At 52.2% G+C, this 23212-nt stretch overlaps 1 protein-coding gene across 33 annotated transcripts in view; it reads left to right on the top strand.

Moving 5' to 3' along the window:
* Acsbg2 (acyl-CoA synthetase bubblegum family member 2) overlaps positions 1-19517 on the top strand; it is a 46946-nt gene extending 27429 nt beyond the window's left edge. For 11 of the 33 annotated variants that reach the window (XM_042267362.2, XM_076559779.1, XM_042267360.2 and 8 more), the window contains 9 exons: positions 1970-2119; positions 5155-5331; positions 13329-13510; positions 13598-13831; positions 16125-16342; positions 17282-17421; positions 17554-17800; positions 18396-18503; positions 19243-19517. In XM_042267362.2, the coding sequence (XP_042123296.1) occupies positions 1970-2119; positions 5155-5331; positions 13329-13510; positions 13598-13831; positions 16125-16342; positions 17282-17421; positions 17554-17800; positions 18396-18469 (1422 nt within the window). In that variant the 3' untranslated portion in view covers positions 18470-18503; positions 19243-19517. Of the gene's footprint in view, positions 1-1969; positions 2120-5154; positions 5332-13328; positions 13511-13597; positions 13832-16124; positions 16343-17281; positions 17422-17553; positions 17801-18395; positions 18504-19081; positions 19103-19242 lie in introns of those variants that run through there. The other 22 variants (XM_076559792.1, XM_076559790.1, XM_076559787.1 and 19 more) reach the window with 7 other exon arrangements.
* The last annotated feature ends 3695 nt before the right edge of the window (positions 19518-23212 follow it).

Here is a 23212-nt window from a genome sequence, read left to right as displayed (position 1 = left end):
TTAAGTCTCGGATCACCTTAAAAAGTATCTGTGAAGCAAGGCTGGGGACACAGGACTGCCGTCTTCACTACTAGGAAGCTTCAGACAGGAGAATTGGGAGTTTAAGGCCAGGCTAAGACCCTCTACTAAAAGAGGCTCGGAAGTAGAACAGCCTCCTAGAATCCCCAGCGAGGGGCTGGGGGCGTGGTCAGGGTGGAGCCCCGCCTAGAAGCCCCCAGTAAGGGATGGGGGCGTGGTCAGGGTGGAGCCCCGCCTAGAAGCCCCCAGTAAGGGATGGGGGCGTGGTCAGGGTGGAGCCCCGCCTAGAATCCCCAGTGAGGGGCTGGGGGCGTGGTCAGGGTGGAGCCCCGCCTAGAATCCCCCAGTGAGGGGCTGGGGGCGTGGTCAGGGTGGAGCCCCGCCCAGAATTCCCACTGAGGGGCTGGGGACATAGATATCCGGCGTCTTTTTGCCTGGTGTGTGATGAGAGATCCTGGGTTCAACCTCTGATGAAGAGTTTTGCGGAGGAGGAAAAAGCAAGCCTCCCTGAGTAGAAGCATCGCTGACCACTGCAGACTTGGCGCTCTTGAACTTGGGGCCGCGGACCCTCGGCTGGGATAGTCCTGGAGCTGTGACGCTGAGCCGTGCCTCTGGCTTCCAGCCACTAGGTGGCAGCAGCGTTCTCCCCGTAGGAACAAGTCAATCCATAGATCATGCCATACTCCCACCGGCTCAGTGCCGCTAACGGGGACACTTACGGGGATGATTCTGTTACATAGCAACGTACCTACCCACTCTGCAGTGGAAGGGAGACCCTATAAGCGTGGAGTGGAGCTAGATCTGGATATGTAGCCCAGGCTAGTTCTGAACTCACAGCCCAGGCTGGCCTAAAACTTCACATCGTACTGCCTCAGCCTCCTGTGTACTGGGATTTAAAGACCGGCCACCATGACAGGGGTTCAAGTTTTAAGAGTCAGCTTAAGAATATACATTTTAAGGCCTCAATCTGTTTAGCTGCCCTGGAAAGATCATCTGAACCTCAAGGGTGCCATTGCCTTTAGTCCCAGCAGAGGCAGGCGGGTCTCTAAATTGGAGGCCAGCCTGGTCTACAGAGCGAGTTCCAGAACAAACAGAGCTGTTACACTGAGAAACCCTGTCTCGAAACAAAACAAAACCAGGCCAACCCAAATGTCTTGAGCAAGGAGGGTCATTTGCCAGTCCTTCAGCGGCAGCTCAGAGGGCTGGCTTCAGGCAGGGCTGCAGCCAGGGGCTCCCGTGGTCCTCCGGGCTTCATGTCACCAGTCTCCCAGCTCTTAGTCCCCGCCCCTCAGACCCTGCATTCCTGGCTGTTCTGTCCCCTTTGTGAGCTCTGTAGAGCCAGTCCTGGATTGATGGGGTAGTCTGGCTTCACCCCATCAGGGATGACTTCTGGGGTGGGGAAGCCTGGAATGGGAGCTCCCTTCAGGGGTCATTGACTCCTGGGGGTGGGGCCAGTGGGGGGGGGCTCAGCAGGTAAAGGGGCTTGAACCCAGGAGCTCACATGGTAGAAGGAAGGAACTGACTTCTGCAGGTGCACCGGGGCATGCGTCCCCTCATACATGCACCCCGAAACAAGCAAATAAAAATAATTTTAACAATCTTTAACCTTCTGAGGGTCAGTCTGTTGTTACCTACAGCCCATGCTGTCCTTCAGGATAGCCTGTGCCCCAGAGGGCTGGTCAGGAGACCAAGGCCACGGCACAGCCAGTCAGCCTCTTCCTGGGACAGCCCAGAGAGGGCTAGCGTTCCTGTGCCGTAGCCGAGGTCTGTCTGAGCTGGCAGGCCCCGGGAAGGTGGCTGGGGTGTGAAAGTCCTGGGCTTTTCTGGGTGCTCCCACGGCCCTCGGCCCTTCCTCTCTACCAGCTGGCCACATGCCTTGGGGTAAGCCCGCGGGATGGGGTCTGAGCAGGACCAGCCGGTCCCCAGCCTCCAGCCACCTTCCCGTCCACAGTGGCATGACTTCATGGAGCTGGGGAACGCCATCCCCGTCATGCAGCTGGATCGTATCATCTTGAGCCAGAAGGCCAACCAGTGCGCGCTCCTCATCTACACCTCGGGCACCACGGGGCACCCCAAAGGGGTGATGCTGAGCCATGACAATGTAAGCACCTCTGCCTTGGGCAAAACAGAGTGGCATGGAGGAGTGTGTGAGGTCGGTGTGGCCCTTGCTCCATGGGGAACTAACTGGACAGTTGTTGGAGCTGGGGGCTTGGAAGTAGACCTGGGTTCAAAGCCAGGCTGGGCCATCTTGGGCAAAAAAACTGATCGTACCATTGCCTACTTCCTGTCTGTGAAATGAGAGTTGGTTTCATGGTTTTTATCTGGTGGGTGGCTTTTAAAAAACTCATGTGCATGTCTCTGTGAGTGTGTGTGTTTGTGTTTGTGTGTGTGTGTGTGTGTGTGTGTGTGTGTGTGTGTGTGTGTGTGTGTGAGCCAGCGCCTGGCCTCAGCTGTGGTCCCTCAGGGGCATCTACCTTGGATTCTTTGAGACAGGGTCTTTCAGTGATCAGGGAAGGCTGGCTGGCTGTGGACCTTCCTGCCCCGCCTCTCTGGGCTTGGGATTGTTGATGAGCATCACCACATGGGCTCTGGGAATTGGAACTCAGTCTTCGTGCAGGGCAAGCACTTTACCCACCAAGACATTTCACCGGCCTGATTGGTCTATTTTATTTTGTTCTTAGTTTTTGAGGCAGGGTGTCACGTAGCCCAGGCTGGCCTCAAACTTGCTGTGTAGCCGAGGATGCCCCTGAACTCCTGATCCTTCTGCCTCCACCCCGAGTGCTGGGATGACAGGAGTGTGAGAACACTTGTGTGTGGGTGTCTGTGGAGGCCAGCGCTCGTGCTTGTGTCCTTGACTGCTCTCCACCCATACATGGAGTCAGGCCTCCCCTGCAGACCCAGGATTGCAGGTTCGGCTTGTTCTGGGAGTCCTTTGTCTCCACCTTCCTCGTGACCGGGATGGCAGGCCACGGCACATGCACTGCACTGGACAGTTTATGTTAATTTGACACAAGCTAGAGAATCTGAGAGGAGGTAGCCTCCCTTCGGAAAAATGCCGCCGTAAGACTGGGCTGCAGGCAGGCCTGTGGGACCTTTTCTTAATTAGTCATCTGGACCCCACTTTCTTTTTTGGGCCACCAACCAGCTCCCAAATCACGACACAGGGACTTCTTATTAGGTTTGAATGCTCAGCCTTATCTTAGCTCTCTTCTGACCAGCTCTTTTAACTTAAATTAACCTGTTTCCCATTATCTACCTTTTGCCTCAGGTCTTTCCCCTTCTTTCTGTACATCTTACTCTGTGTCTGTGACTCGTGGCTCCCTGGCTCCTGGCCCCAGCCATCTCCCTCCTCCTCCTCCTCCTCCTCCTCCTCCTCCTCCTCCTCCTCCTCCATTCTTCCTTTTTCTCCAGCCTAGATTTCTCCCCCTATTCATTCTCTCTGCCTGCCTAGCCTTTTTCTGCCTAGCTATTGGCCATTCAGCTCTATTAGAACAATCAGGTGCCTTAGGCAGGCAAGGTGAAACAGATGCAGCACATCTTTACATAGTTAAGCACACATCCTTATATCATTGAACAAAAGCAGCAGAAACAAAAGGAACACGCCTTTACACGGTTAAAGTCATATTCTTCAGCATAAATACATGTAACACATCTTTGCCCAGTTAAAATAATATTTCATAGCAGTAATCAGTGAGGAAGGCCCAGCCCACTGTGGGTGGGGCCATCCCTGGGTTGCTGATCCTGGGTTCTATTAGAAAGCAGGCTGAGCAAGCCATGGGGAGCAAGCCAGTAAGCAGCTCCCTCCATGGCCTCTGCCTCAGCTCCTGCCTCCAGGTCCCTGCCCTCCTTCGATGGTGGACTGTCACCTGGAAGTGTAGACCGAATTAACCCTTTCCTCCCCACGTTGCGTTGGTCACGGAGCGCCGTCACAGCGCTAGTGACCTGACTAGACTCCACTCACATGGTCTGGGTTCTGGAGATCTGCGCTCCAGTCTCTGCTCTTGTGTGAAAAGAGCTTTAGCAGCCGAGTGTCTCCCAACACCTGCAGGTTGACATTCTAGATGAACCATCCCAACGCGGCATCCCCCAGCCTCGTTCCTCCTGCCTGCTGGATGCTTCTACACACTTGGAATTCTGTTGGCACGCGTCTGGGGCGTGTCTTCCTCAGTCACTCTCCCCCTTCCCTTGGGGACAGAGCCTTTCACTGAACCCTCTGCTCACCTGTGGTTAGGCTGGCCAGCCACCAAGTCCTAGGGACCCTCCTGTGTCCTCCAGCATGGTGACAGTAGTGGGTTGCAAACGTGAAGAGTTGGCCATGGTCAGGGCTTTAGTGCAATGCTCTCCACACGAGCATGAGGTCCTGAGTTCAACCCACAGCACCCACATAAAAATCCAGGCACGCTGGTGAAGAGTCTGGACTCCCAGTGACGGGGGATTGAAGACGGGAAGGTCCTGGAGCTCACTGGCCAGGCAGCCTACTCAAATCATTGAACCCCAGGTCCAGCGAGGAACCCTGTATTGAAAAACAAGGCAGAGGGGGCTGGAGAGATGGTGCAGTGGTTAGGGGTGGAGTTTGGAGCCCAGCACCCACATAACCATCCAGGTGTTGCATGACCCTTCACTCCAGCTGTGAGTGGGACAGAGGCACAGGGTTGCCAGGCTATCCTGGCCACAAACCACAAGTATCCAGTTCCAGAAGAGAGCCTGCCCCGATGGTACACATGCACTCACAGGGAAGTCCATAGCTTAAGAAAACGTGTATGTGTGTGTGTGTGTCTGTGTGTGTGTGTCTGTGTGTGTGTGTGTCTGTGTGTGTTAGAGAGAGACAGACAGAGCAAGTGAGCAGGTGTCTGTGGGTACCCTCAGAGGCCAGAAGAGGTGATCCCCTGGACTGGCGCTATGGGTGTCTGAGCCACCATGTAGGTACAGGGAACTGAATGGATCCTCTGCAGGAGCAGCAAGCCATTGGGCCGTCTCTCCAGCCCCAGGAAATAAAATTTCAAAACAGTAAGATGGGAGCAGTTGAGGGAGAAAACTGATCTCTGTCTCAGGCCTCCTCACGTGTGCACGTGCACACACGTGTGCACAGTGGTCCTCGGGTAAGGCATCAGAGCTCTGAATTACCTTGTTTTCTAGATCACATGGACCGCAGGGGCCATGATGCGTGAGCTGGATCTGAGCTACGCCTCAGGGAGCCAGGAGATAATCGTCAGCTACCTGCCCCTCAGCCACATTGCAGCCCAGATGATGGACATCTGGATGCCCATAAAGATCGGGGCACTCACTTTCTTCGCTCAACCAGATGCACTCAGGGTAAGGCTGGGTGAGGGCCCCACCAAGCGTCGGGTGGCCTTTGGGGAGCCGACAGCGTCTGTCCACCGGACAGGCCAGAAGTCTAAGAATCGTTTTCTCCCACTTCATTCTCTGTTCCATTCCGCAGCATTGAAAACAGCTGGGTAAATTCTCCTTGCCTATCCTGATGAACAGTGTGTAGGCTGCACCCTAAACAAGCTCAGGGAGAGGCCGCAGTGGCGATGAAAATCTGTGGTTTCAGTATTTCTTGCATGTATTTGTTTATTGGGGTGTGCACCGTGGTGTGCACACGATGGTCAGAGGAAATTTTAGGGTCTGTTCTCTCCTCTACCCTGTGGAAGACAAACTCAGGTCATCTGGCTTGGTGGCCAGTGCTTTTACCCACTGAGCCGTCTTGTGAGTTCCTCCCTTAAAAAAGCCGTGTTTACTCATGTATGCTTATGCACGTGTGTTGGGGGGGTGGGGCTGTGCATGCACACACATGCTCAAGTCTGGGGAGAAGATCCTGGCCTGAGAAGCACCAGCTGCTCCTCAGGGGACCTGGGTTCAATTACCAGCGCCCACATGGCGGCTCACAATGTTCTGTAACTCCAGTTGCAGAGGATTCAATGCCTCCGTGGGACCAGGTGTTCACATGGTGCATGCGCGCACGCACACGCACACACACGCGCGCGCGCACAGGGAAAATGACTCATATACATAGAATAAAATAAGTCTGCGAGTTAGAAGCTGCCTCTCCTGTGTTCCAGATTACCCCTTAAGTGAGACTTAGTTCAGATATCAGGTGATTTCTTTCATATTCAATTCCAGTGTTTGTGGTGTATATAATGTTGCTATTTCTTGATTCATTATCTGTTGTTTCCCTATGTGTTAGAGGATTCGGTTCCTGCAACAGGGGGCTGACCACAAGGCCCCAGCCCTGTCTGCTTCAACTTAGTTTTTCCCGGAGTTATCAGGAGCCTTTGTTTTTCAGTCGGGCGGCATTGGTGCCCTCGGCTTTTCTTCCCGTAGTCAGTGTTCCACTGTGAGCTGGGCTGCTGATTGCTTTGTTTGTCCCTGGTCGGGATAACTGGAGCAAAGCCTGAGATGGGTTGTAACTTACTGCAGTCGTATAAAAATGGGAAGGAAGTGAGACCAGCAAGGGGCAGGGGAAAGATCCAAGCCAGGAAAAGGAGGTGGAGCAACCCCGAAAGACCCCCGGGGAGCTGTGTGAGAGTCGGGCCACAGCTGCCCCACATGACTACAAAGACATGGAACTTTCGTGTCCTCCTGCAAGGTGGACACTGGCCACAAGCTCAGCACATGTGTGTGCTTGTGGGCAAGCTCAGCTCAGCTGTCGCCAGGATTGGGTTGTCATGGAGCATTTGGGGAATGCCCATTTTCCTGCCTTTTCCAGTTTCTAGAAAATGCTGCCTGTATTCCTGGGCTTGTGGCCTCTTCCTCCATCTTCAAAACATATCATTGTCTGTGTGTTTATAAGTGTTCATGGCATGTATGTATGTACCCAATTGCATACTTGGTGTCCCTAGTAGCCAAGAGGGCACTGGTTCCCCTGAGCTGAAGTTCCAGGCAGTTAAGAGGCTCCATGTGCATGCTGGGAACCAAACCTGTGTGCTCTGCAGGAACATCAGGTGCTCTAACCAGTGAGCCTGTCTCCAGACCCCTCTTCTTCTGTCTCTATTCTTCCTCTTGCTCATTATCTTCCAGTCTCACCCCTAACACATATAAACAAACATCAATGAATATACATGTGCATGTGAACACAGGAAAACACACATGAACACAGTTCACACATTCAGACACACACACATAAACACATCATAAACACAGTCGCAACACATACATGTGTTTACATATATATATATATATATATATATATATATATATATATATATATGTAAACACACTGTCTCAGTTAAGATTTCCATTGTTGTGATAAAACACCTTGTGTAGTAGAGTATTATTTGAAGGTGTGTTACTTTTGTTTATGTTGCATTTGTTTAACTCTGTGAAGCTGTGTTACTTTGCCTGTCTAAAACACCTGATGGTCTAATAAAGACCTGAACAGCCAATAGGGAGGCAGGAGAAAGGATAGGTGGGGCTGGCAGGCAGAGAGAATACATAGAAGGAGAAATCTGGGAGGAGAGAAATAGAGATGGATGAGAGGAAGAGCTAGGATCCAGAGGAGGAGGAGGACTCCAGGCACCAGCTACCCAGCTACACACACAGCCAGCCACAGAGTAAGAGTAAGATTTACAGAAGTAAGAGAATTCGAAAAGCCCAAAAGGTAAGCAGGATAATGTAAGTTAAGGAGAGCTGGCAACAAGCCAGGCTAAGGCCAGGCATTGATAATCAAGACTAAGCCTTGGTATACGATTTGTTTGGGAGCTGGGTGGTGGGCCCCCCAAAAGAGAAAAAAACCAACACTTTGGTGTCCAATGTGAGGCTTGTATTTCCATGTAGGGCCTGAGAAAGCTGAAAAAATATACATATAGCTCCTTTAAGAGTTTCTGCGGGACAGTTTCTGCTGGTCACTGAGCCCTTGAGCAGCTAGTATGTTAAGTAGGAGAAAAAAACTAAGTAAAAAACACCTGCCGCAGTGCAAGCATTGGCATTCTAGAGCTCTAGGAAGGCTGAAGGCAGTTCCTGGTCAGACAAACCTCCAACAAACCAGCCTCAAGTTTCATGCTTGGTTTTCATGACCCAAGAAGTGGGCAGAGCCAGCTGAGTGCCACACTCAGAGGATCCAGGTGTCTGTTAGCAGCCTAAGGTTTGCTCGTATGGACAAAAAAGGCTGAAGATGTGCAATAAAAGGGGTCGAGACAGAAAAACTTCTAAGCAGGTTACAATGTGTTTAACAATGTGTGTAGGCTTAAGAAAAGGAAAAGGAGCCGGGCGGTGGTGGCACACACCTTTAATCTCAGCACTCGGGAGGCAGAGGCAGGCGGATCTCTGTGAGTTCAAGGCCACTGACTACCAAGTGAGTTCCAGGAAAGGCACAAAGCTACACAGAGAAACCCTGTCTCATGGGGCGGGGGGGGGGGGGGGGGGGAGAAAAGAAAAGAAAAAGGAAAGGAAAGGAAAAGGGTATAGTCATAGAAAAAAATGAATAGTTTATAAAATAAAGTCTTTAAAGAGAGAGTTAAAAGAAAAAAAAACCACGTAAGATGGGAAATACACAGATGTCTGGATCCTGTATGTTATTGTGTTGATTTTGAATTTTTTTGAATGTTGAAAAGCAAAGGACAGCTGCAAAGAGACCTGGAATTGAAAGGGGGACTGTTGAAATAAATCAGCCTATATGCTTTAGGAAAGCCTTAGCTTTTAAAAAGTAAAAATATATTTGTCAAGTGGAAATAAAAAATGCTTTGGAGATTTGTTCACACAGGAGATGAGAGGCTGTGGATTCCCTCAGGGTTAATATGGATCAGGTTGGATCAGGTGAGACCTCCTGAAACTTGACAGGTGGTGATATCTATCAGCAAAGCTTACTGCTGGTCTTCCCAGGACTTGGCCATTATCTCAGAGTTTTCTCTCTGGGAATCTAAAGATAGTTTGTCCACAGACAGCAGGGAGAAGTACGGAGAAAACTACACCCACACTCCCAAGAGTTGGGGGGTTGTTTATTTGATGGATTATGGATGTTTGTTTTCATTTAGGGCAATATAGTATATAATACAAAATTAAAGTTAGTTTTGTTACACTGTATATGTTTCTACTCTTGTTTAAATGATTTTCATATATTGATAAAAATTTAAGGTTATTTTTGTTACAACATATTGTATATATGTTTCTGTTTTTGTTTGAGGTATTGTACCTATGCAGTTTATTTAAAAATGTAATGTAAAGTTCTAGTTTTTGAAAGCTGTCATTATAAACTATATAGGCTAACCAGGAAACATAGGTCAGTGGTTAGTCATTTATAATAATCAAATTTGTAGATATGTTAGGTATGCTTTCCAGATTATATAGAGACATAGTCTAGATAGGTAGATGGTCTTCAAATCTTTCAAAGACCTGCAGAATATTGCATTTAAAATGTTTGGTTAATTTAAAGTTTTCATGACAATGAGACACATCTGTTTCTGGAAGTACCAATTTACTTCAGAGAGGACGATGGACATTGAAGAAACTCCTTATGGAGTTTGCTTTCATTGTGGCAAGGTTAGCCACTAGGCAAAGAAATTGCTTTTGCCTTTGACTGCTGACAATGTGCTATGTAGACTGGACATGCAGGACACACAGGAAAAAGACTGTTGAACTTTGCCAAAACAAGGCAGGACAGTTCTCCAAAATTCCTGCTTCACTGGAAAGTATGCCAGATACTCTGGACCTGTAAGCTGAAGATGGGTGCCCGAGCATTGCAGAGGAACTTTGGGTGACTGTCAAGGCAGCCAAATGTCTCTGTTGTTAGATAATAATACACCCTTCTGGGTCTTTGATGGAGTTGAAGACTAGATAGTTATAGTTGCAGCTTTTCTTAATTATGATAGAAAGTAAGTTAGATGTAAAACTTTGAATTTACTAAGATAGGATAGATAATGCATTATTTTCTTTGAAACGCTAACTACAAATGGAGAGACTATTGTAAATGTAATTGATATTTGATAATTGTTTTGTTGTATGTAGTTTTAGTATGTTAAAGTTAAAACTTTTATTTAGACAAAAAGGAGGGAAATGTAGTAGAATATTATTTTAAGGTGTGTTACTTTTGTTTATGTTGCATTTGTTTAACTCTGTGAAGCTGTGTTACTGTGCCTGTCTAAAACACCTGATGGTCTAATAAAGAACTGAACAGCCAATAGGGAGGCAGGAGAAAGGATAGGTGGGGCTGGCAGGCAGAGAGAATACATAGAAGGAGAAATCTGGGAGGAGAAAAATAGAGATGGATGAGAGGAAGAGCTAGGATCCAGAGGAGGAGGAGGACTCCAGGCACCAGCTACCCAGCTACACACACTGCCAGCCACAGACGACAGAGTAAGATTTACAGAAGTAAGAGAATGGGAAAAACACAGAGACAAAAGGTAGATGGGATAAATTAAGGAAAGCTGGCAAGCTAAGGCCAGGCATTGATAATTAAGAATAGGCCTCTGTGAGTGATTTATCTGGGAGCAGAGTGATGGGCCCCTCAAAAGAACAAAAACCCTGTAGCTAGAGTTTTCCTGCCTGGCCCACAGTCAGGACAAATCTCTCTCACCTGCCAGTCCCACAGCTGCTCAGACCCAACCAAGTAAACACAGAGACTAATATTGCTTACAAACTGTATGGCCATACCAGGCTTCTTGCTAACTGTTCTTATATCTTAAATTAACCCATTTCTATAAATCTATACCTTGCCACATGGCTCGTGCCTTATCGGCATCTTCACATGCGGCTTGTCATGGCGGTGGCTGGCAGTGTCTCTGACTCAGCCTTCCACTCCCCAGAATTCTTCTCCTCCTTGTCCCGCCTATACTTCCTCCTTCCTGACTACTGGCCAATCAGTGTTTTATTTACTAACCAATCAGAGCAACACATTTGCCATACAGAACATCCCACAGCAAAACCCCCAACAATAACCTTGATCAAAAGCAGCTTGGGAAGGAGAGGGTTTCTCTGGCCTATGCTTACACATCATACTCCATCACTGAAGGAAGTCAGGACAAGAACTCACACAGGGCAGGTACCTAGAGGCAGGAGCTGAGGCAGAGGCCATGGAGGGTGCTGCTTACTGGCTTGTTCTCCATGGCTTCCTCAGTCTGCTTTCTTAGAGAACCCAGGACCAGCAGCCCAGAGATGGCACCACCCACAGTGGGCTGGGCCTCCCCATCAATCACTAATTAAGTAAATGCCCCCCAGGCCAATCTGGTGGAGGCATTTTCTAAATTGGAAATCTTCTTCCCAAATGACTCTAGTTTGTTTCAAGTTGCCAAAACACTAACCAAAAATGCATACAAATGATAAACATAGACACGCACACATACAGATAAACACAGTATACATTTATGTATAGTGGCAAACATAAATACAAACATATGAACATGTAAACACACAGATGCCATACATACATGTGCAATCACACAACACACCTGCGGGCCTCAGGCCCCTCCTGAAGTCCCTGTCCTCCTCCTGTATGACCCTCGTCAGGACACTGAGCCACGTGATCACCCAGAAAACCTGATTTCTCAAGATCCTTAATTTATTGTTACTTTTTGAATTTATATTAAAGTTTAAATTTACAGTGAGTGCTGGTGAAAGAGGAAAGGGGAAAGGCGTCGGGGTCCCGGGAGCAGTGACGTGTGTGGCTGCATGGACATGGGGCCCGAGGACCTGAGTTTGATCCCCAGTCCCCACACGATGGAAGAACAGATTCCTTCCAGGTGTCCTCTGACCTCCACAGGAGTGCCGTAAAGAAAGTGAAGGAAAAAGAAGTCACACATGGCCAGGAGTGATCCAGATAACCAGGGCGCTGAGGTTTTCAATATGACGTCTCCTGCCATGATGTCATCACATGGATGCTTTCTGGTGGGACGTGTTCCCTCCGTGGGCCCCAGGGACATGGCATACCACAGATAGCAGGGCTGATGCTCACACTGCAGAGACAGCTACTTGCTGCACGACGATTAGGACCTGAGTTCAAATCCCCAACACTCATGTTAAAAGCTGGCGTGGCCACCTGCATGCCATAACCCCGGTGCTGTGGAGCAGAGCAGACCGTCTCTGGGGATTGCTTGGCAGCCGAGCCTCAGGTGCTGGACGCTGGCCTTCCTCCCCTGCCCTCCGTGTGTGTGGCGGCTGGCGTTTGGTTTGTAGAATGGGATGGGATGCAGGGTCAGCACTCAACACAGAGCCTGGTGCCCAGATCTTTGCATCATGTCTCCACTGACCCAAGGGTCTCGAACGTTTCCCCTTTACAGACATCTTCATCAAGTGTGGGATGGTTGACCGGGTTCCCCACTGCTCCATCACCTTCCAATGCAAGTCATGTTTCCGTTTTTTAAAGTGTCACACCCACTCACATCTCAGGGTGTGAAATGGATGGTCACCGTCCTCACCGACATTTCTCTCATTATTAGTGACGCTGAACATCTTTGCGGGTTCACTGACTGCCTGGATCTCATTTCTTTCTTTCTTTTTTCAAATGTTTGTCCCCTTTTTTCTTTTTCTTTATTCTTCTCATACAATACATCTCGATCACCTCCAGCCTCCCCTCGGCGTCTGGTTGGCCGTATTTGGTTGATGTCGTTGGGAGGCTTGCTCTTGTCTGAAGGGAGGTGGAGGGCTCCTCGGATTTAATTTCTGTTCAAATCTTTTGCATTTAACGTTTTCTTTGTATGTCTAATCACACTGATCTTTGAGCGTTCTTTACATGTTCAGGTAATGAATCCTTACCAGGTGCCATGATCTGCAAATGTCTCTCCCAGTTCTCTGGCTTTGTTTTTCCTTCACGGGCTTCTGAAGCATGAAGGGAGTTTGGCTTTGATGAGGTTTGGGTTATTGATTTCCCCCATGCTCTGCTATGACAAAGATTTCCCGTTTTCCTTCATGTGCTCTCTGCTTTTAGCTTCATTTAGAGTTGATTTTCATGTTGGGTGAGAAGTACGATTGTAAGACACGCATGACTGTTTGCACCTTTCCCAGCTGCAGGGAACTACTCATAAGACAGGTGCTGAAAGCAGATGATCATAAATGTAAAACGTTGTCTGTGGACTGGTTTGTATGTTCTTGCACACACATGCACACACGAGCATATACACATATACACATGCACACCTATTCACACACATGCACACATGTACTCACACGTGCACACATGTGCTCACACATGCACGCACTTGCACACTCATGTACTTGCACACATGTGCACACGTGCAAACATGCATGTGTGGGGGTGAATGAATCTGAGCCTGACTGGCTGCTGTGGAGCCAGGGCGTTGTCCTCACGCCTGGTCCAAAGGCTGCTCTTGAGGAAGGGAGAGGGACATGTACAGTTCCTGAAGGTGCTCTGTTCCGGGCAGGGCACCCTGGTGTACACTCTTCAGGAGGTGAAGCCTACCGTCTTCCTGGGGGTGCCTTGTGTTTGGGAGAAGATGCAGGAGAACATCAAGGAAAATGTATCGAGGTCCTCCAGCCTGAGGAAGAAGGCGTTTACCTGGGCGAAGATACTCGGCCTGAAGACCAACACCAAGCGGATGCTGGGGTAGGCAGCGTGTCCTGCGATGGGTGTGGGGGCACAGAGGAGGCTCTGCCACCTGCAGCTGGGTCTCCTTGATGATGCCCTTCCCAGGAAGCGAGACATCCCCATAAACTACCGCATGGCCAAGGCCCTGGTGTTCGCGAAGGTCCGGACCTCCCTGGGCCTGGACCACTGCCACTCCTTCTACAGCGGGGCCGCGCCCCTCTCCCAGGATGTCTCCGAGTTCTTCCTCAGTCTGGACATCCCTATTGGAGAGATCTATGGGATGACTGAGAGCTGTGGACCCCACTCGGTCTCCAGCAGGACCGTCTACAGAGTTCTGAGGTACCAGGCTGCCGCGGCCCCAGGTCCCCAGTGTCGTGGGGTGAGGGCGTGAAGGGGGTGGTAACCGCTGGCTGACATCCTGGACCTGGGTATCCTGAGAGCCTCTCCAGCCTCCCAGCCTCAGGCCTCTGGCTTATCACACAGCCTTCTGGGATGGGCACTTGTTCTAGAACCATCTATCATGTTGTGTGACTTTTCTTGGAAGACCTGATAGAGCGCTAAAAATACCAAAGAAGCACTTCCTCCCAAGTGCAGCCTAACACACTTATTGGGGTGATTTCTAGACTGCGGGTCAGGGGTCACTGACAGGAGCACATGTAGACTCAAAGGCAGAGCATCACTTACAAATCCACCGCAGCCTGGGACACATCCAAAACCCCTGCACATTTCACAGGCAGACAACTCCAAGCATCTCCCTGGGAATGTTACTGTTGGTGGAATCTGGGGCTGGGCCCTGAGGCCTTGTAAGTTTCAGGAACTTCTCAAGACTTGTGAGTTTGCATTACTGAGTTTTAAGAAGCCTCCTTGTTCCAGTGCAGAGGAAGAGATTGCTGCCTGACACACGGTTCCCCCCAGTGTCACTTACGTGTCTGTCATGTGACCTCAGAACCCCATTGTCTTCCATCTCAGGCATCTCTACAGCTCCTCTGTGGCTTCTGCACAGCCCAGCTGTCCCTGCAGTGTGCCACAGTAAACCTAACACAGGCGCGCTGCAGGGAGCCTCTACTGTGGAGGCTAACCTCTGCTAACCTCTTCCAAAATCCTAAGTCTCTTGACGCCGTTCCTGCCACCGTATTGCGTGTCAGGCTTTCTGCTTCTGCGTGAGGTTTGCCAGCGTGCAGAAGGCCGAGGGGCGTGAGGTTTGCCAGCGTGCAGAAGGCTGAGGGGCGTGAGGTTTGCCAGCGTGCAGAAGGCCGAGGGGCGTGAGGTTTGCCAGCGTGCAGAAGGCCGAGGGGCGTGAGGTTTGCCAGCGTGCAGAAGGCTGAGGGGCGTGAGGTTTGCCAGCGTGCAGAAGGCCGAGGGGCGTGAGGTTTGCCAGCGTGCAGAAGGCCGAGGGGCGTGAGGTTTGCCAGCGTGCAGAAGGCCGAGGGGCCCAAATAACAATAATGCTAAAGACAAGGACGGCAGAAGAGATGAAGAGGCAATGGAGGAGGAGGAATGGCTGGAAGTTGATGGTGTCCTTGGGTCCCCCTCAGCTGAGTGCGGCCTTCACCCATGTCCCATCATGCCATTTTAGCAGGACAGTGGTCACACTGATGGCTGGACTGAGGATGAACCTCCTGTGTCCACCTCCCAGCGCTAGGATGGCAGCCATATGGCTGCTTACAGTGTGTTTCTACAAGCCAATGGACACAAAGTGCTGCCTCAGTTTCCCTTCTGTGCCTCGTCTCATGAGGTTGAAAGCAGCTCTCCACACACTACTTCTCTGAGGAGATTCCAGCTTGTGACATTTAGGGCTAGGGTTAGGGTTAGGGTTAGGGCTAAGGTTAAGGGTTAGGGTTAGAGTTAGGGTCCTCAGGGTTAGGGTTAGGGTCCTCAGGGTTAGGGTTAGGGTTAGGGTCCTCAGGGTTAGGGTTAGGGTTAGGGTTAGGGTTAGGGTCCTCAGGGTTAGGGTTAGGGGTTAGGGTTAGGGTCCTCAGGGTTAGGGTTCGGGTTCGGGTTCGGGTTAGGGTTAGGGTTAGGGTTAGGGGTTAGGGTTAGGGTTAGGGCTAGGGTTAAGGTTAGGGGTTAGGGTTAGGGTTAGGGTTAGGGTTAGGGGTTATTGTCCTCAGGGTTAGGGTCCTCAGGGTTCAGTTTAGAGTTGGGCTTAGGGTTAGGGTCCTCAGGGTTAGGGTTAGGGTTAAGGTTAGGGTTAGGGTTAGGGCTAGGGGTTAAGGTTAGGGTCAGGGTTAGGGTAAGGTTAGGGGTTAGGGTTTTAGAATATAAAAGTGCTACTTATACATCCATTGTCCAGGTGCTGAAATGGCATAGAGGATAAGAACGCTCTGCATTCATGCCGGGAACCAGGGTTCAATACCCAACACTTTAGGGCTAGGGTTAGGGTCCTGGCCCTCACGCGGCTGCTGTCCCCAGTGTTCTCGTAGGGGAGGTGGTTCATCGGAGGTCTTCGGGGAGGATGTGGAAACAACTTCCAAACACACAGGATGTGGAGAACCTGAGCACTGGGTCAGAACGATTGCCACTGAGACAGACAGCCAAGGAACCTCAGGACTCTGGGCTGGTGGTGTGGGAGGACCCGGGTGGTCGGCGCCACCCTGTCTCTGACGCACCCCTCTCGTCACATCCCCGGCAGCTGTGGCAAGGTCTTAAATGGCTGCAAGAATATGCTGTACCAGCAGAACAAAGATGGCGTGGGCGAGGTCTGCATATGGGGCCGGCACGTCTTCATGGGCTACCTGGACAGGGAGGACGCCACACTGGAGATTCTTGATGATGAGGGCTGGCTACACTCTGGGGACATGGGCCGCGTGGACAGCCAGGACTTCCTTTACATCACTGGCCGAATCAAAGGTACCAGGCACACTTGGGGCAAAGAGTGCCAAGTGTGCTGGGAACTAGCAGGGACTATTGGAGTGCCCAGGCTGCCAGGGTACCGGCAGTACAGAGGATATTAGGGTGCAGGTACCAGGGACACGGGGAAAAGCAGCGTTCCCAGATCATCGGGGTCCCTCCCAGTCACACTGGGGGCAGGTTGCTCCAGACCTGTGACCTGTGCCCCTGGAGTGAGACTGGAGCTGCCCTGTTGGCTCTGCCGAGCAGTGGAGAGGCTGGAAGAGCCAGCCGGGAGAGGCCTCGGAATGTGAGGGAAGCTTCAAAGATGTTGTGTCCCCCCCCCATCACCACAGCACTGGGTGGAGGCTGGGGCAGGAGACCTGCAGTCTGGGGCTAGCCTGGGCTGCACGGTGAAAACAACTCCACAGAACGCTCCGGTGTGCTCCATCACAATAGTGACCACTATTAAGCAGCTTGGGGAGGGAAGGGTTTATTCAGCTTACAGCTCAGGCTGCACTCACTCCATCATCCAGAGAGTCAGGGCAGGAACCTGGAGGCAGGAGCTGAGGCAGAGGCCATGGAGGGTGCTGTTTACTGGCTTGTTCTCCACGCTTTGCTCAGCCTGCTTTCTAATAGAACCCAGGACCAGCAGCCCAGGGATGGCACCACCCACAGTGGACTGGGCCTTCCCCATTGATCACTAATTGAGAAAATGCCCCACAGGCCAATCTGCTGGAGAAGTTTTCTGGTTAGATCTATCTTCCCAGGAGACCCTGGCTTGGCAAGTTGACAAAAGCTAACAGGACAGATTCTGTCCCTGTGGGGTCCTGAGAACATAGATGTTGGGAGGGAAGCAGGCGTGGGTGCGGACTTGGGGTGCCTGAAAAGAATCCGTAGAAACCTCTAGCCTGGTCTCAGGTAGGTGGGGCCCTGTACCAAGCTGGGCTCTCGTTCCAGAAATCCTGATCACTGCTGGTGGTGAAAATGTGCCCCCCATCCCCATCGAGACCCTGGTGAAGGAGAAGATCCCCATCATCAGCAACGCCGTGCTGGTGGGCGACAAGGCCAAGTTCCTGAGCATGCTGCTGACGCTGAAGGTAAGCCGGGGCCGCCCAGCCCCAGAGTCGGGGCGCTGGCTGCAGGTGGCTGGAGCCCAGGCGCCGCCTCTGGTCTGGGCTGGGGTCCGGATGCCTGGGGAGCATGCGCGGTGACGGGTTGTCCTGGGGCAGTGTGAGACAGACCGGAGGAGCGGGGAGCCCCTGGACAAGCTGAGCCTGGAGGCCATCAACTTCTGCCGGGGGCTGGGCAGCATGGCGAACACCGTCTCGGACATAGTGAAGCTGCGGGACCCGCTGGTCTACACCGCCATCCAGTGTGGCATAGACATCGTGAACCAGGAAGCGATCTCTGACGCTCAGAGAATTCGGAAGTGGGTCATCTTGGAGAAGGATTTTTCCATCCATGGTGGAGAGCTAGGTGAGTAGCCTGGCCTGGACCTCAGAGGGCGCCTCTGGGCCATACTCTTCTCTGGGGGTTAGGTCTGCGGGACCAGCTAGGACATGGGACACCGCTGCCTTTACCAACTGCATCCAGCTCCCAGCTGGCCTCCATGTACTGCCTCTTCCCTAGGACGGACGCATTCATGCTCTGGAGCTAACATGAGAACTCCCCACCATGGGCTGGAGAGGGTGCCCAGTGGTTAGAGCCCCCTCCCCTCTCCCCGCCAAGGACTGGACTTCAGATCCCAACCAAGTTGGGCAGCTCACAGCCATCTGTAATTCCAGCTGCAAGGGATCAGATGCCCTCTTCTGGCCTCTTTGCACGATGCACTCACACACACACACACACACACACACACACACACCACATATAGACACATAATTAAAAATAAAATAAATCTTGAAAAAGAGCTCTATCACAGGCAGCGCCCCCTCTTCCGCCAGTCCGTGTGGACATCCCCTGTCCCCTCTCAGTGACAGCAGGAGCAGCCCTGGGACCCTGTCCCTGGTTGCCCACGGTAAGTGTGGAATTTTTCCCTTCACAACCTGACTAATGTCTCCTTTCTCCACAGGGCCGACATCAAAACTCCGGAGACGTATCATAACCCAGAAATACAGAAACCAAATCGACACCATGTACTTGTGACTGCCGCGGCCGGAGCTTCCTCGACGTCCTCATGGTGAGACCCGAGGGCCTGCCCTGGCTGGGCGGGGCGGTTTCGGGTGTCTTCCGGGCCAGGAGCAGAGTTTCTCACGGATCCCCTCTTACTCGTCCATTTGATCTCGGTACACTGTGTACGCGCGTGGAAAGAGGACCGTCTCGGGCGGGCGTCAGCCTCCCCGGCATCTCGCCGGTCGCCCCTCCCCTGAGCCCCGCCGGCCTGAGCACAAGCGCAGCACCCATAGCCGCGCTCAGTCAGCTGTCACCAGTCACTGGCTCTCCAGCCAGCCCGCCCGTGTGGCCTCCCAGGAAGGGACCCCACAGCTGGCCGCTCCCACAGCCCAGCTCCAGCCCCGCGCTCAAGCAGGGCTGCGTCTGAGAGTGTATTTTGAGATAGGGTCTCTTGCAGGCCTGTGACTGGCCAAGCAGGCTAGGCTGGCCAGAGAGCCATTGTGCTGGGCTACAAGTGTGCACCACAGGCAGCCTGCTTCTCCCTCCTCCTTCCCCTCTCCCCCCGGGTTCTGGGGGTTCGAACTCAGGTCCTGACGCCTGTGCAGCAAGCATGCTGAGCCGTCCGTCTCCCCAGCCCCACACTAGACTTGAACTGGAGACGTGGTTCACGTGGCTGCTGTCCCTCTAACTGTCAAGGTCATCGGTGGATGCCCCTTCCCGCCAAGGCACTTACTGCGTGGAACTCGGCGTGTCCCACAGGGGCCCCACAGACTAACGCTGGCCCCTACTCTGCACCCCCCCCCCAGGTAGACCTCATCCTCCCAGGGAGCCCCCTCCCGTGTGGAAGAAGCCAGACCCCCGCTGCTCTTGGTCCTGCCTCAGCTTCCAAAGCAGGAGGTCCACGCGAGAGACACCCCCAGACCTTCCGGCCCGAAAGGAGTGACCTGTGGCTGCAGCGGCTCTTCCTCCCCTGGGAACTTGTGTTAGAAAGAAAACGCTTCGGAGGTGTGACGACCCGGACCCCAAAACACCTTCCTGAGAGCACCGTGGAAACCCCTCAAATAAACTGTAGTCAGGCGCATGGCTGCCTTGAGGCCTCATTCTTTCCAAGGGCAAACGCCACCCCATTTGGTGTGTTGGCTGTGGGTTCACATTCTGGCCAGCTGTGTGCACTCACCCTGAGAATCGGTGTGTTGGTTGCCTTGGTTCCTTGTGTGGTGATTTTGGTGTGTATGTGTGTGTGTCTGTGTCTGTGTGTGCAGGCGGGTGTATGGTGTGTGTGTGTGTGTGTGTGTGTGTGTGTGTGTGTGCAGGTGTGTGTGTGTGTGTGTGTGCAGGTGTGTGTGTGTGTGCAGGCGTGTGTCTGTGTGTATGTGTGTGTGTGTGCAGGTGTGTGTGTGTGGGTGTATGTGTGTGTGCAGGCGTGTGTATGTGTGTGTGTGTGTGCACACGTGTGTGTGTGTGTGCACACGCGCGCGCAGGTGTGTGTGTGTGTGTGCAGGCGTGTGTGTGTGTGTGTGTGTGTGTGTGTGTGTGTGTGTGCAGGCGTGTGTGTGTGTGTGTGTGTGTGTGTGTGTGTGCGCGTGCGTACGCGCGCGCAGGTGTGTGTATGGAGGCCAGAAGTCAGGAGCCTCACCCTAGGGTTCTCCACTGCAGTGTTGGGGACAGAGTCCCTCACTCCCCGGTCAGCTAGACTTGCCGGCCACCAAGCCCCAAGGATGCCCCTGTCTCTGCCCCAGGCCCAGCTTTTTACAGGGTTGCCCGGGATTCGAACTCAGGGCCCTCACACCCGAACAGCAAGCAGTGCGCCTACCCAGCCATCTTCTTGGTCCCTGCGGGGTCTGACTTCTGGAGTTTCCTCCTCAGGGATGAGTCTCCCTGTGGTAATGAACTCAGCAGATGTGGAGGCACCCCAACCCCACAGGACTCCAGAGCCTGTGCAGCCGGCAGCCTCCCCCTCTGTGACAGGATGCCTGAGGCCAGCAGCTTAGAAAGAAGGAAGGGGCTGAGGAAACAGCCCTGCGGGGGACGCGCCCGGGGAAGGGGGACTTCCGGGGCATTGACCGACCATCTGAAGCAGATTGGCCCTGAGAGCTGACTCAGCAGGTAAAAGGCCCCGTAGCGAAGCCTGCAGACCTGGGTTCTATCCCCAGGCTCCACCTTGTAGGAGAGAGCTGACTCACCCGTTTGTCCTCTGACCTCCACACAAATGCACCCACACCCAGGGCGATAAAATGCACCCCCTCACCAGACACCACACCCACCTCATTCACAGTGGATGCCTCCTGCTTCCTCGCTTTCTTGGGTCAGAAATCGCTGGAAACACCGTTGCTGGGTACAGTGGCACACACCTGTCATCCCAGTATAAGAGGTGCAGGCCAGAGGGTGGAGAGTTCAAGGTTACCCTTAGCAGCTTGAAGACTTGGGTCCAGCCTGGGCTACATGAGTCCTTGTCCTGAAGCAAGGAAAAAATAAAGAGCACTGGCAGTTTGAGCACTTGTAGGAGGCGTACCAGGTCCTGTCAGACCTGTCATCTTCTTGTCATGGGACCGTCAAACTCAACTACAAAGGGCAGAACTGGACGCAGAGGCACCAGCCTGGCTGGAGTCGGTCCTTGGGCACTGAGCCTCTGGGACACTCTGGTGCCCGATTCATGGCGACTGGAGGCTGCAGGCGGTCTCTAGCGCCCTCTGCAGGTGGTTTATACCCCAGACCCTGGCTCCAGTTTATTTCCTATGTTTAAATATTTAAAATTTTACCTTGTAGATGGCCCAGCAGAGAGTTTTTGAGACCACTTTTTCTGTTGTGTCTCTCAATTTTCAGTCTGCCACAAACGTCCACATTGTCCCTTGATACTCAAAGAAATGTGAGCGAGCTGGAGTACAGCCCAGTAGCCCACCCTTAGAGACATGCCCCAGCTGGGTGTGGTGGTGCACACCTTTAATCCCAGCACTCAGGAGGCAGAGGCAGGTGGATCTCTGTGAGTGTGAGTCCAGCCTGGGCTACACAGAGAAACTCTGTCTCAAAAGTAAAAATTAAATAAAAGGAGGAGGAGGAGGAGAAAAAGAAACCTGCTCCAGATTAACCCCGATGCCAACCCCACCTGGCATGGGCTCCGGGCAGTTGGCTTTGCAGGAACAGAAATCCAGCCACAGTGGCTCATGCCTGTCGCCTAGCAGACTACTGCCTCAGCCACCCAAGTACTGGGGTCACAGAGATCTGTAACAAGTATGGCTTCAGTTAGAGTTTTATTTTTTCTGAGCCGGGGTCTCATGTAGCCCAGGCTGGCCTCCAAATCACTATGTAGCAGAGGGTGAACTGGTCCTCCTCCTCCTCCTCCTCCTCCCTGAGTGCCAGGATGACAGATGGGGCCACATTCAGCTTTTGGGGTACTGGGGATGGACGCAGTTTCATGACTGCTCCACACTGCTCTTAACAACTGAGCCCGTTGTCCAGGGTTTGTTTGTTTGTTTTTTGTTTTTTTCAAGACAGGGTTTCTCTGTGTAGTTTTGGTGCCTGTCCTGGAACTCACTCTGTAGACCAGGCTGGCCTCGAACTCACAGAGATCCGCCTGCCTCTGCCTCCCAAATGCTGGGATTAAAGGTGTGTGCTGCCACCGCATGGCTGGTTTTTGTTTGTTTTGTTTTGTTTTGTTTCTTTTCTTGAGACGATGTCTTGCTATGTAACCCAGACTGGCTTCGACTCGTTACCCCCCTGCCTGAGCCCTCCAAGTACAGAGATGACAGGTCTGCACCTCTGTCCCTGGCTTGGCCTACTTACAAGTCACCTGGTCTCTGGGAGCTTTGTTTTCATTTGCTTGAGGCGTAGTCTCAGGTAGCCCAGGCTGACCTGGATTTGTTATGTAGTGGAGAATGACCCTGAATTCTAGATCCTCCTGCCTCCACCTCCTGAATGCTGGGATGACAGGTGTGGGCCACTGTGGTAGGACCGGCCCATAAGTCCAGGAAACTGGCTCAAACCAGTTGCCAAGGCATGCACATAATGTACTTCTTATGAGCCAACCTGGAGTCTGCCTGAGGGCCAAGCAACAGGTGCTGTCAGAGTTCCTGATCATGCTCAGAGTTCCTGATCACTGTCAGAGTTCCTGATCATGCAGAACCTGCCTAAGGGCCTAGCAACAGTCACTGTCAGAGTTCCTGATCATGCTCAGAGTTCCTCATCACTGTCAGAGTTCCTCATCACTGTCAGAGTTCCTGATCACTGTCAGAGTTCCTCATCACTGTCAGAGTTCCTCATCACTGTCAGAGTTCCTCATCACTGTCAGAGTTCCTCATCACTGTCAGAGTTCCTGATCATGCTCAGAGTTCCTCATCACTGTCAGAGTTCCTGATCATGCTCAGAGTTCCTCATCACTGTCAGAGTTCCTGATCATGCTCAGAGTTCCTCATCACTGTCAGAGTTCCTGATCATGCTCAGAGTTCCTCATCACTGTCAGAGTTCCTGATAATATCAGAGTTCCTGATCGAGCCCAGCCAATAAGGGACGACCATGCAGACTGGGTGCTGGGAGGAAGGTATATAAGGCCTTCCCTGTTACTGAATAAACAAGCTCATTATTTGCCTTGCGTTGACTCCTGGTGTCTGTGCCGTTGACGCTGCGCCTTCTCACCCGCCCCCAGGGAGCCATTAGGGTCCCGCAGCAGGTACCTACCTTGCTCCATCTTTCTCCCTCGTTTCTGTCTCTTTCTTTTGTTTACCTTCGGCTCTCGTCCTTGGTCCTCCCCACAGTCTGTCCTTCCTCTGTCTCATTTCCAGT

The sequence above is a fragment of the Peromyscus maniculatus genome, chromosome 22 (assembly GCF_049852395.1).
Source record: "Peromyscus maniculatus bairdii isolate BWxNUB_F1_BW_parent chromosome 22, HU_Pman_BW_mat_3.1, whole genome shotgun sequence".
In the NCBI taxonomy this organism is placed as follows: Eukaryota; Metazoa; Chordata; class Mammalia; order Rodentia; family Cricetidae; genus Peromyscus; species Peromyscus maniculatus.
The sequence above is the reverse complement of the archived record's forward strand: the minus strand, read 5'-3'. Positions and strand labels throughout refer to the sequence as shown.